The sequence below is a fragment of the Protopterus annectens genome, chromosome 7.part0 (genome assembly GCF_019279795.1).
Source record: "Protopterus annectens isolate FY-2018-M chromosome 7.part0, PAN1.0, whole genome shotgun sequence".
Classification (NCBI taxonomy): Eukaryota; Metazoa; Chordata; order Ceratodontiformes; family Protopteridae; genus Protopterus; species Protopterus annectens.
The window spans coordinates 421,551,970-421,564,888 of record NC_056739.1 but is presented as its reverse complement, the minus strand read 5'-3'; the positions used below and the strand labels follow the sequence as shown (position 1 = coordinate 421,564,888).

The following is a 12,919-nucleotide window of genomic DNA, read 5'->3' as shown; positions in this document are numbered from 1 at the left end:
AGGTCATTGTCCCACTGTACTCATCCCTCATTAGACCCATTATAGAATACAATGCCCCATTTGGTATGTACCTCTCAAAACATTGGCAAGAACTGGAAAGGCTGCAGAAATACCTCACTAAAAGAATCACAGGCTTAAAGCAGATGCCCTATGCTGACCGCCTTAAAAACTCCAGCTATACTCTGTTGCATATTGTCTACTGAGAGGTGATCTCTGCTTAACATACAAGGCCATGTCAAACCCAGAGCTGTTGGACATGCTACACTTAAAGATCCCAATCCCTCAGAGCCAGACGCTCTAGGGATATAAACCATGACATCACAATAAACAAAACATGCTGGAGGGATAGGTCCCTGACCCAGAGACTCCCCAGACTCTGGAATAGACTGCCCATGCATGTCAAGCAGAGCACCTCTTTGGCCCTCTTCAAAAGGAACCCTGACGATTGGATGAGTGAAAGGAAATTCACTCCGGGGATCATGTCAGTCGCCCTGCTAGACAGGGGTCCAGGGAAGTAAATAGTGTGGGAAGGAATAGCCAAGGAATTGTTATGGCTAGGCTTGTATAGGCCCTAGGGCCGATAGCCTAGTACCAACCTATGAACCTGAGACTTAAGTAGACAAACTGGATTAGGAGCTTATCCAGCATGCAGGAAAGTGGGAATGCTGACTGCAGATGTTACACCTGTGAACAAGTTGCAATGATCTTTGCCTCCCACAAAAGTTATATATAAAAAAAAATCCCACAGTCAGATTAATAGAGCAGGCTGCTCAGTCAAGCTGGGATTTAATGGGATGAGTCTATCACTGTGGCTGTGGCTACATGGTTTCACGGAGATTCAGTGGACTGATTTCATCTCTCACTGTGGCTCAGGTCACACAGTTTCAATGAGATTCAGTGGGCTGATTCTATCTATTACTGTCGCTCAGGTGATTCTATCTATTACTGTTGCTCAGGCCACATGCTTTCACTGAAATTCAACTGGTTGACCTTATCTATCAGTGCTGGTTCAGGCCACATGGTTTCACATCTAAAACTAAAAATTATCACATTTACAGGGTCACACCAAGAAGACTGAGCTAATGTAAAGTAATTCAAAAATACAGGTAGGTGGGTAGGACTTTTTCCAAAAGGGTAAATACATTTGTAGTCCCCCACTATCACATCTGAGGGTACACATAAAATATGACAGTATCCCCCCCCCCCCCCCCGAAAACATTTGCAGGTTGTTTCCCAACATTAATGTCCAGTATCATCTATAGCTTCCAAAATGCAGACAGCATTCTATAGAACTCAACTTACTGAAAATCAAATACTATTCAAGCACCACTCACTTCCTACTACTCAGTTTATAATTCATTTCTGGTCCATTTTTTCACTGTACTCACTCTGTAGAGATCTGGCAGATAAGGTCAAAGGAACTAAAGCCTGCATTGACAAAGTTCTCCTCGTAGCGTCCCATTTTGATGGATTGAAGCCACTCCCCTACTGTGCCAAAGGATGTGTAGTGGGGAACACGCTGATCTAACAGGGGATGTGAAGGCCTGCAGTAAAAGAACAAAAAAAAAATTAGATAAACATCAAATGGTTTCAGGAAATGCTCCACTGGACTGTTTCTTCTAGGAGATATGACCTCTCCTGAGTCTCCTAGCTTACTATCAACATTAAATATTCAGCATAAACATCACTGGGGTATACTTACCCACAACCAATAGGAATAAAAGTTTGAAAGAACATAATATCTCTCTTCAGTTTGGAAAATAAGAGCTATTTTAGTTGACAGTTAACATAGCTATTTGAATACTCTGTAGATCATAAGGGAATACAGTACATCTGATCACATCACTGGCCATACTTTCATGATTCATCTAAGATTTGTCCATGATGTTCCAAAATCAGACAGTTTATTCTTTCTTTCTTTTAAAGTTTTTGAGTTGGGAAGCCTTGCCCTAAAATTCTCGTTTGTAGAAAACAAGGGTACGAGGCCAATTCCAAAGTAAAAATTCTTAATGATTTAGCTAAAGAAAAGTGATGGGAAACATTCTAGGAATTTTTATATAGCATGGTGTGGTACAAATAGCATTAAATAAATGTAAGCTTGTGTTTTATGAACAAAATGGAAGGAACATCTTAAACTTTGTTCTAAATCATTTTTGGACTGGTACACTAAGAGCATATGTGCAACACCATTCTATATCCTAAATGTCTTATTTCCATAAAATGACAGGACGGATTCTGGTTTATGCCACAGAATTACTTTCACTTGTACTTTATAGCCAAGAACAACTGGCACTCATGTCTGCCATTTCTCGTGGGAAGTTCATTAGTATGTATGAACTTTACATTAATCCCCTAAACTTCGACAGTACACTGCATCGACATCTGGATCATTCCTCTGCACAAGCACACTGCATCAATCTCAGAACTTCAACTCTTCCAAAACTTCAAAAGTATGCTACTTCAGTGTCAGAGAGTCACACCCTTAACCAAATGTTCAAAGCACAATTCGTGAGTCTAGGAGCTCTGAAATATTATAAGAAAGTATAGCATTAATCAGGAATGTGTTCTCGGTGGCAAAAGCCAATTTCATAACATGCCTCTGCTTGTTGCAAACACACACGTACACTGAATCTTGCTGCAGCATATTTAAGATCACATGACCCTCCGATCTGAATGAGTGGTAAGATTACTTCAGCCACTAAACCACAGTGCAAGAACCACCAGAAAAATAGTCAACTACACATGCAAAATGGTAGATTTGTAAGAATGGAGCAACGTAATCAAAATATAGATGAAATCATCTGGCCACCATAACTCTCAAATGTCCAGATTTTCACAGAATGTCCAGATTTTTGCCTTGTATTTTTGGTCTGTTCTTCATAAAAATTGTGGTTATCTGGCAAATCACTGAAGATTGAAGTCAATAAATAATGACACACATTTGAGTTTCAGACTTCATATTCTTCAGAACATGCATGCTTACACAGATCTTGTTAATCAAACAACTTTCTAAGTTTATATGACCAATATTTAAAACCTGTCCCTATGTTTGGACCTTCATCCCCCCATCATTTTAGGCTTTGTCCAGATTTCTTGCATTAAGAGGTTGAGAGGTATGCTGGCCACTGATTCGGATTTCACAGCCTAACAACACAAGAAACATGAATGGGGAGGGGATGAAACCTGACAATACTCTTAATACCTTCTAGTGAAGAAAGTATATATCATACTAAGTGAGACAGGACAGAGAAAGTGAGGGAGTCTAACGCTAAATAATTATGGGAGCAGGAAAGAAGATTATTAAAAGGAAGGCTGCTAAATGACAACCTTAGCTTTTTTTTTTTTTTACATTCAACATATTCACCTAGTAAATGTGCCCAAAGATTAAGGACTTGGCTTATTCTTCCAAAGAAGAAAACCCTTGAAAGAGCTCCCAAAGCCTAAAGTCTCTTGTGAAACTAGCAATGTATTTCTGCTTTTCTCAGTTAGGGGTCACCACAGCAGATCACCGGTCTGCAGACTGACTGGTAGTCAGTTGCCAGCCAGGTGCCCAACCTTCACTGAAGGTGCACACACATACAAACCTACCTGCATGTCTTTAAAATTCTCTCAACCGCAGGGGAAGACATACAGACAGCACCCCAGCTGAGAATCACGCTAGAGAACCTCTTACTGTGAGGCGACAATGCTACCTGCTGCACCACCGTGGCCATCAACGGCTCAAGGCTCATGTGAAACTACGTTGCAGAATCTTTTAAGAACCGACAGGGGAATGGGTAACAGCATTATTTGCCATTACTAACAAATCACAAGAAAAGGGAAACATTTTAAGGCACGTGGATTACAGGCATGATTACGTTTAAATAGTTGGGGCAAGACAAAGGCTCTACTGTTCCATCAGTCTAACTGAGACTGTAAGAAAACAAATTAATGCTAAACGAAAAGCATTTTTGATAACCTAGAAATCATTAGGGTACATGAGCCAAGGCAGGATGGATTCAAAACAAGTAGACCACATCAGACAAACTTTGTAGTCGTCTATAGGGCTACTGACACAGCCTACAAGCAAGACATTTGATAAACAAAGAAGAGTAGAGTTGGTCAGTGAGCAATCTGGAAAGTTCCAAGGATACCTTAGCAGTTAGTAGCAAGGTTTGCCATTTGGAGAAGCAAAACAGTGACTATTCTTATTTATACATTAGATGGGCTGTCTAGAACAAGCTGGTAGTATTTACTTAGCAACTGTAACACACTACGACTTTAAAACATTCAAAAGGAAATCAATGGATCTGACAGTCGAATTATGACATTCAAAATGCCTCTTGCTAGGAAAATTCCAAAGAGCATGACATAACAAAGAAAAAAATGACTAAAATCAACCCAAATAATAAGAGGAAAATCTAATTAGAAACAACAAGAAAAGTGTCAATTGTTTGTTTTTTGGCTTTTCCCGGTAATGGGTCGCCACAGCGGAACTCTGGTCCGCTAATGATTGGCAGTAGATTTTTATGAAATGCCGAGGTGCCAGCTCGACGCCCAACCTTCAACGAAGGTACGCCCATTTATGCACGCATGTCTTTCGAATGCTACCCAACTGCGGGGAGGACATGCAGACTTCACACAGAAGGCACTTTCAAGCCCAGCCGAGAATCGAACGGGAGAACCTCTTGCTGTGAGGTAACAATGCTACTGCCGTACCACCGCGGAATCAACAAGAAAAGTGTCAATATAATTTAAAAATCTGCTTCTGCCAAATACTAGACATCTAGGAATCTAAATACCGGGGTAGATGGCTATGCTGCAGTGGTATCTTTCCCATTACAATGTTATGGATGCCTACAGAGCAGCCATATCAACTTACTGTTTCATTTGAAAAGGACAGTTTTCTTTCTGAAATTCCTATCATCTCATTCCCATGTCTACATTTCAGTCAGAGTCTAACAGCTGTTGAAGGGACAAAGTGGGAAAGTTAGGTGTTGCCTTGAGTGAATAGTGTACAATGTATGTAAGTGACTGCCCTCTTTAACATTCAAGTTTGTTTTTCTTTTACAAAGAAGACTGCTTATCTGATATTTGTGGGTGGGACATACCAAGAACAGGCAAAGATTAGGAAATCAACAGTATCACTGCTATATAGAAAAATCACTTCCTTCAGCTGGTCATAACGGCAGAAGTAGAGAGAATACATTGCCAGTGTTTAATTTGACCATTTTTTTTTTACCAAATTTTCTACTCCCAGTTTATTATATTACTTTTCAGACAAAAAAGACAAGATGGGCCACGGTGGTGCAGCGGTTAGCATTGTCACCTCACAGCAAGAGGTTCTCCAGTTCAATTCTCGGCTACAGCACCTTCTGTGTGGAGTCTGTATGTCCTCCCCATGGTCCAGTGATGTTTAAAGACATGCAGGTAGGTGCGTGTGTGAATAGGTGTGCCTTCTTTGAAGGCTGGTCGTCAGGGTGGCAACTTGGCACCATAAAAATCAACTGCCAATCATGAGTGGAGTTCTGCTGTGTGACCCCTAATGGGGAAAAGCTGAAAGATTTTCAATTTTTAACAGATGTACACTGTCCTCAGCCACATTTGAAAATCAAGCCTGCCACAAAAAGTATTCTGTTTGTGTTATGCCAAATGACTGTACTCAAAAGTAGTCAGTATTCTAGCACTCCAAACTAAGTGACAGCCCTGAATGATATAAAGTTATACACTAAACACTAATATACTGTTTTTCCATGGTACAAGCCCCTCCCCTGCTCTGCCATACACCTATAACAAAATTAAAAGTATGGTCAAACCATAGTGGGGAAATAGGCAAATTCTCTTTCTCCATTTAACCAATATCCCACTATACAGGTTTTGAAAAACAATGATCTGTAGAAATGGGACATCAGATCACTGCACCAACAACCTGTGTACTTGACCACCTGAATGAGACCCCTTTTCAGACATAACTCATACTGTATTAACAAGGGTTAGGGAAAGGTTCATGGGTTCACAATTTTGGCATCAAGTTGCTGCTCTTTTAGAAACTTGGTGACAATTATGTAGTGACTGATTTCTTAAAAGCAGAGCCATGCATTGTTTAACTAAGAATCGCTGTCTGTCCCTTAACCAAGGCAGTTGTTGTAACACTGACTTAAATCCACAATTTTCCCATTTGTATTTAATTTTGGCAGCTTGATGTTAGTGCTGTAGGCTGCGTTGTCTAGGTACAGTGCTGCAGTAAGGGCTGCATTCAGGGGTACCTTGAAGAGCAGACAGCGATCACCCCTCATTAACCTGCACAACACTGAAAAGACTAAGACGATACCTTAACTTTCCCAAGTAGCTTAAATTCTGCAACGCTCATTCTTTGAGACAAATCTCTGAAATATGCCTAACTGTACAGCATGTTTCCATAATTAAGTATAAAAGGCTGAGCTGAGCCCTGCAACCGAAGGCACAATTACGTCTCTCAATCATCCGGACATTTCTTAAATAAAAGATGGGCTACCAGACATGTTTCTAACCACTGTAGACATGTTCTGATTAAAGTGAAGACTGCTTTCTATGGCTATGCCTAGCCACTGTAGGAGTGTCAATTTTAGTATATGGACATCAGTTTAAATCCATAGCATTCTTTCCAAAGGATAGTGCACTCCTTTACACTGAACATGAGGCTGTTACTGGAGTACAGTAAGTGTACAGTGTGTGCACTTCTCGTAGTATCACTACATCAGGGGTGAGGGTACAAGTACCATCTACCTAGTAGTTACCTGCATGTTTTGTTATCCATAGGTACACATCCATGTTTATCTCTGAAGAGAAAATACCAAACAATAAAAGGTCAAACACCAAACCCTGTGGTACTCCACTGGTCAATGCACAAGTATTTCCTCCTCCTCCTCAAACTATGTTCTTTAACATCAACAGTTTAGAAAGCATGATTTTCACTTCACCGATCCTAATGACCTAGATCTAGGAGCAAAAGATCTCTCATTTCCTTGTGTAACAATCAATGCATCTTTCTTACTACTTTACAAGGTATGTATGTTAAACTGCTGCCCTGGTAACTGCAGTGATTGCACAGATTACCTTCTATGATGCCGACTGCTGCCATGGTAACTATAATGATGGCACATATTACTTTCCATAATACTGACTGCTGCCCTGGTAACTATAGTGATGGCACAAATTAATTTCCATGATGCTGACTGCTGCCCTGGTAATTACAGTGATGGCAGAGATTACTTTCCATGATGCTGACTGTGCCACAATGCTGGCTGATCCTGTGGTAACTATAGTGATGGCACAGATTACTTTCCATGATGCTGACTGCTACCCTGGTAACTGTAGTGATGGCATAGATTACTTTCCATGATACTGACTGCTGCCCTGGTAACTATAGTGATGGCACATATTACTTTCCATGATATTGACTGCTGCCCTGGTAACTATAGTGATGGCACATATTACTTTCCATGATGCTGACTGCTGCCCTGGTAACTGCAGTGATGGCAGAGATTACTTTCCATGATGCTGACTGTGCCACAATGCTGGCTGATCCTGTGGTAACTATAGTGATGGCACAGATTACTTTCCATAATGCTGACTGCTACCCTGGTAACTGTAGTGATGGCACAGATTACTTTCCATGATGCTGACTGCTGCCCTGGTAATTACAGTGATGGCACAGACTACTTTCCATGATGCCGACTGCTGCCCTGGTAACTATAGTGATGGCACAGATTACTTTCCATGATGCTGACTGTGCCACAATGCTGGCTGATGCTGTGGTAAAGTACAATTGTGTACCTACCATAAATGTAGATGTTCGAGTGTATTCACTGTTGCAGTCATTACACTTGGGTTATCCTGCTGGCAGGCTACCCGCAGTTGGCCAGAACTCCAAAGTCTAAGTCCGGCGTTGGTTGCTGTCGCCTCTTCCCTGACGTCAGTGCACCAGGGGTATAAAAGATGCAACCGACGCCATTTTCTTCAGTTTTTCTTGCCCCAGATGGCAGGTGCCCCCAAATAGGTAGGCTGGAAAAAATTATGCCAAAAAACAAGCATGTAGTAAAATAAACATTTCCTTCATCTACAAGCAAATACACCACATAGGTTGTATAGAAGTGAGAAGTACAGAAAAGTCCCAGCAAAGAAAAGGGGGGATGGTAGGTGGGTAACCTGGACTGCAACAGTGAATACACTTGAACATCTACATTTATGGTAGGTACACAACTGTAGTATGTTCATCGTGTTTCACTGTTGCAGTCATTATACTTAGGTTGAATCCCAAAGCTGAGGTTGGGTGACTGGGTCTAATTAGGATTAGAAGAGGCTACCAGGCCCTGCAGAACTGCAGTGGTAAAGCCTGCTCTGGATTTAGAGTAGAGAGGTAAGTGGTAGTGCTTGGTGAAAGTGTGCACTGAACTCCAGGTTGCAGCCTCTAAAATGTCTTTGGTTGGTACTCCTCTAAGGAAGGCTGCTGAAGTGGCTGCTGCTCTGGTAGAATGTGGCCTAATGCCCTTAGGCAATGACTTGCCATGTTGTGAATAGCAGAAGCGAATGCAGTGCCCTATCCATTTTGAAATAGTCTGCTTCGAGATAGGCTTTCCTTGTGATCCTGCAGCATAAGCTACAAACAGTTGCTCAGTTTTTCTGAAAGCTTTTGTTTTGTCCAAGTAGAATCGTAGCTGTCTGTGTATGTCCCAAAGCGTGCAGTCTCTCCTCTTTATTCTGGGGATTTGGATAGAATGTTGGCAAATTAATGGTTTGGTTGAGAGTCACACTGGATACTACCTTTGGCATAAATGTTGGGTTTGTCCTTAGAGAGACCGTGTCCTGATGAAAAATGATGAAAGGTTCCACTGCCATTAATGCCTGTAACTCTGAGACTATTATTGCTGAGGTTATTGCTAGGAGCAAAGCAGTCTTCCATAAGAATTTTATATCAGCTGTATTGGCTGGCTCAAAAGGAGACAGTGTGAGTTTTTCTAAAACAAAGTTGAGGTCCCAAGTAGGTGTTGGCGCTCTCCTTGGGGGTCTTATGTTTTTTTGCCCCTCTGAGAAACTGTCTTAGTAGTGGATGAGAGAAAATAGGAGTTTCCGTATAGTAATGAGCTGAAATGGCAGAGGCGTGGATCTTAATTGATGAGAAGGATAGGCCTCTGTCCAGCATCTCAGTTGGGTATTGTAAAATCTGAGGTACATTTGGAACAAGTGGTTCGAGTCCTTGTGCCTGGTTCCAAGCACAGAATCTCTTCCATTTTTCTGCATAAGATTTCCTAGTGCTGGGCCTCCTGGCTTCTAAAATGACATCCATAACAGCTTTAGAAAGAGGTGTGGTCTGAGTGGCTATATTATCTGCCATGCTGCCAGATTTAAGGTTCTGAGTTGACTGTGCAGAATCTGATTGTTTTGTTGAGTCAGAAGATGAGGAATTTGAGGTAAAGGCCAGGCTGGGCCTTGAGGCAAGCTCTTTAGGATTGGGTACCAGTGCTGGCGTGGCCAGTCTGGGGCAATCAGGATAATTTTTGGCTTCTCTTGCCTGAATTTTAGGAGTACCTTGGGAAGAAGAGGCAGTGGAGGAAAGGCATAAACTGTCAGGGTTTTCCAGCTGAATGATAGAGCATCCACTTTCCATGCTTGTGAGTGATGTTCTTGTGCAGAATCTCTGTAGTTGGCAGTTGTGAGGGGAGGCAAAAAGATCTATATCTGGGCGTCCCCATTTCCTTGCTATCATGCTGAAGATCTGTGGATTTAGTTTCCATTCATGAAGATCCATGAGATTTTTGCTTAGTTCGTCTGCCAGTGTATTTTTCGTTCCTGGCAGGAATTGTGCCTGCAGATGTACTTGATAGGTCAGTGCTGTGTTCCACAAAGTCATGGCTTGCCTGCAGAGGGGGTAGGAATGTGTGCCCCCTTGCTTGTTTATGTACCACATAACTGTGGTATTATCCGTCTTTAGTAATAGTTGTCCTGGATGTAGTAGATCCTTGAAGGCTGTCAGGGCATTCTGTACAGCTAGCATCTCTTTTTGATTGATGTGAAGATGCATTTGCTCCTTGGGCCACGTGCCCTGAATACATTTTCCTGCCATGTGTGCCCCCCAGGCATAATCCAATGCATCTGTTGTTATTGTCTGCCCGGCTGTGGGTAAGGTGAAAGGCTGTCCCTTGCTGTGGTGACAGGCCAGTGCCCACCATCAAATCTCCTGTTGCAGGCAGGGAATTGGAGTTATTAGTGTTTCCAGGCTGTGGCAATGTTGAGTCCAAACACTTTTTAGATACCATTGTAGTTTCCTCATATGCAGTCTTGCATATGGAATTAGTAGAATGCAGGATGCCATGAAGCCCAGGGCCTGCAGAATTTTTCTTGCAGGGAGCTGGGTCTTTGTTGCCATCATTTGAAAGTAATGAGTCAGTTGCCTTTGCTTGTCTGGCATGAGATAAGCCATCTGGGCAGATGTATTTAAGCTTGCACCCAGGAATATTATCTCTTGAGAGGGCACTAGTTTTGATTTCTTTTCATTTACTGTGTACCCTAGGCAAATTAGTAATCTGTTTACAAACGCCAGATGCTTTACCAGAATGTCCTTGCTCTCTGCTTGAATAAGGCAGTCGTCCAAGTAGGGATATATTTGGATTCCTTTTTGTCTGCAAAATGCAATTATTGGTGCCAGGCATTTTGTGAAGACCCTGGGCGCAGGTAGATAAGCCAAAGGGCAGTGCAGAGAATTGGTAATGCATTGAGCCAGTTATGAATCTGAGGTATCTTCTGCAAGATTGTCTGATTGGTACATGCAGGTATTCCTCCTTGAGGTCCAAAGTAACTAGCCAAGCCTTCTTACCCAGCATTAGAAGTTACTGCAGTGCTAACATTTTGAATTTTGGAACATCCAGGAAAGTATTTAGGATTGAAAGGTCCAGTATTGGTCTCCAGGCTTTGTCCTTTCTGGGTACCAGGAAAAGTCTTGAGTAAAATCCTTGCCCCTGTTCTTGCTGTGGTACTCTTTGAATAGCTCTCATGTCCATGAGAGCAGAAATTTGTTTTGTGCCTCTGCCCATTGGTTTTGGCAGGTCGCATACCTTTGATTTTGGAAGGGTGTGAAAGTGGAACCTGTAACCCTGAGAAACAATATTCAGTACCCATTTGTCCTGGGTGATCATGTGCCAATTTTGTGAGAAAAGTGCTAGCTTTCCCCCTAAGGGTGCTGCCAAAAGGTAAGTGCTTGGCATTTGTAGAGGGAAGTCATTGGGACTGTTTCCTGTAAGGTTGTGATTTGTCTTCTCCTCCTTTGGGGGCTGAAGCACCCCATTGTTTAGGTCTGTATGAGCCTTGGGGCTGAGATCTGCCTCTTGGGCATCTGTATCTGCCTATTTGTGGCCTGTCTGACACAGGAAAGGACCAATTTTTTGAAGGTTAGTTTCTGCTAAACCTAGGTGGTTGAACCTGTAAGAAATCTTTTACTGTCTGCATTGATTTTGCTTTATCCTCCATTTTCTTTAACATTTATTCTCCTTAACACCAAACAAAGTATCATGCTGTAGTGGAGCATCCAATAATTTTACTTTAACACATTCAGGTAAACTTTGTTCTTTCAACCAAGCATGCCTTCAAATGACAGAGCCTGTAACTGCGGCTCTACAAGAAGCCTCTAATGAATCAAAACCACATTGCAGAGTATGCTTTCCCACTTGTTCAGCTGCATGCAATAAATCCTGCATTTCCTTATTGTCAGGACATTCTGAGTTTGTAACCATTTTCTGTTTTAACAAAGACATGAGGTACTGTTGATATTTAAGCATGTGAAACTGGCAGTTTAAAGCCCTAACAGTTAAAGAAGCAGAAGTGTAAACTTTTTTCCCCCCATCTATCCAGAGCTCTAGAGTTTTTTTGCAGTGGAAGCCTTAACCCCTTTGGGACCCTGAGAAATTGTTTCTGGGTCAGCAGCAGGGTTTTTATAAAGACATTTATGAGAGTCAGGGACCCTGTAGTACCTGTCTGGCTTGACTGGAGCAGGGGGTAAAGAATCAGGAGACAGAGTGGATTCAGAAAAAACATCATCAACAATGTCAAGCACAGGGGGGATAGCCAGGGGCCTGTGCTGAGGCAATAAAAGAAAATCCCTGAGCCTTTTCTTAGATTCTGAATAATCCTGGCTCTCCCAATGGAAATGCTCCCTCATGCAAGGTTTCCCCAAAAGAATAATCCTCAGGTGGAGAGGCTGAAGGTATAGATTCTTCTGCATCAGAGTCCTCATAGGAAAGGAGAGAATATCCCTGATCTGAAGAGGAATCAGAGGAAATAGAAACCTGGTCAGAGGAGTCATAGTCAGTGTCTTGCCTAGTCCTTTTATCAGGAGGAGGATGGGAGCCCCTGATTAAAGTAATTAGGTCTTCGGCCATTTTAAGCATCTGTTTCTTTGGCATGGATGACTGTTCTGGAGAATGCTGTACTTGTTTCCTTGTCTTTAATGGTGTTTTTGACTTTGCCTTGGCTGCTGTAGTGGACTTAATAGTAAGTTGTGAAGATCTGAAAACACCCTCAGAAGCCGATGCCTGCTCAGCGGCTCCGGACCCATCTGAGGGGATAGTTTCCGCAGGCCCAATACCTTGAGTTTCCAGAGGCCTAGGTGAGTCGGGTACGGCCTGTGGCTCTGAGGTAGTGGGTGTCAGGGGCTGCGAAAGCACCTCACTGAGAACCAATGACTGGCCTAGAAGGGGCTTCGTCGTCGGTTTTGGACCTTGGATGCCTCTCTTTTTCCTTGTCTTTGCGTTTTTTATGAATGCCAGTCATCGTTGTTCCGATGTAGTTAAACCTTCGGCCAAAGTAATGTAAAGCAAAATCAAACTGACTCTTAATAGTGAGTTTGTTGAATCTAGCACAAAACTGACAACTAGTAACATCGTGGTCAGGGCCTAGGCAAGGAATGCAG

General features: G+C 42.3%; 1 protein-coding gene across 2 annotated transcripts in view; it reads right to left on the bottom strand.

Moving 5' to 3' along the window:
- Positions 1 to 12,919, bottom strand: part of EPHB4 (EPH receptor B4) — a 194,966-nt gene that overhangs the window by 2,479 nt on the left and 179,568 nt on the right. For both annotated transcript variants that reach the window (XM_044077006.1, XM_044077007.1), the window contains exon 15: positions 1,389 to 1,544. In XM_044077006.1, coding sequence (XP_043932941.1) covers positions 1,389 to 1,544 — 156 coding nt within the window. The remainder of the gene's footprint in view (positions 1 to 1,388; positions 1,545 to 12,919) is intronic.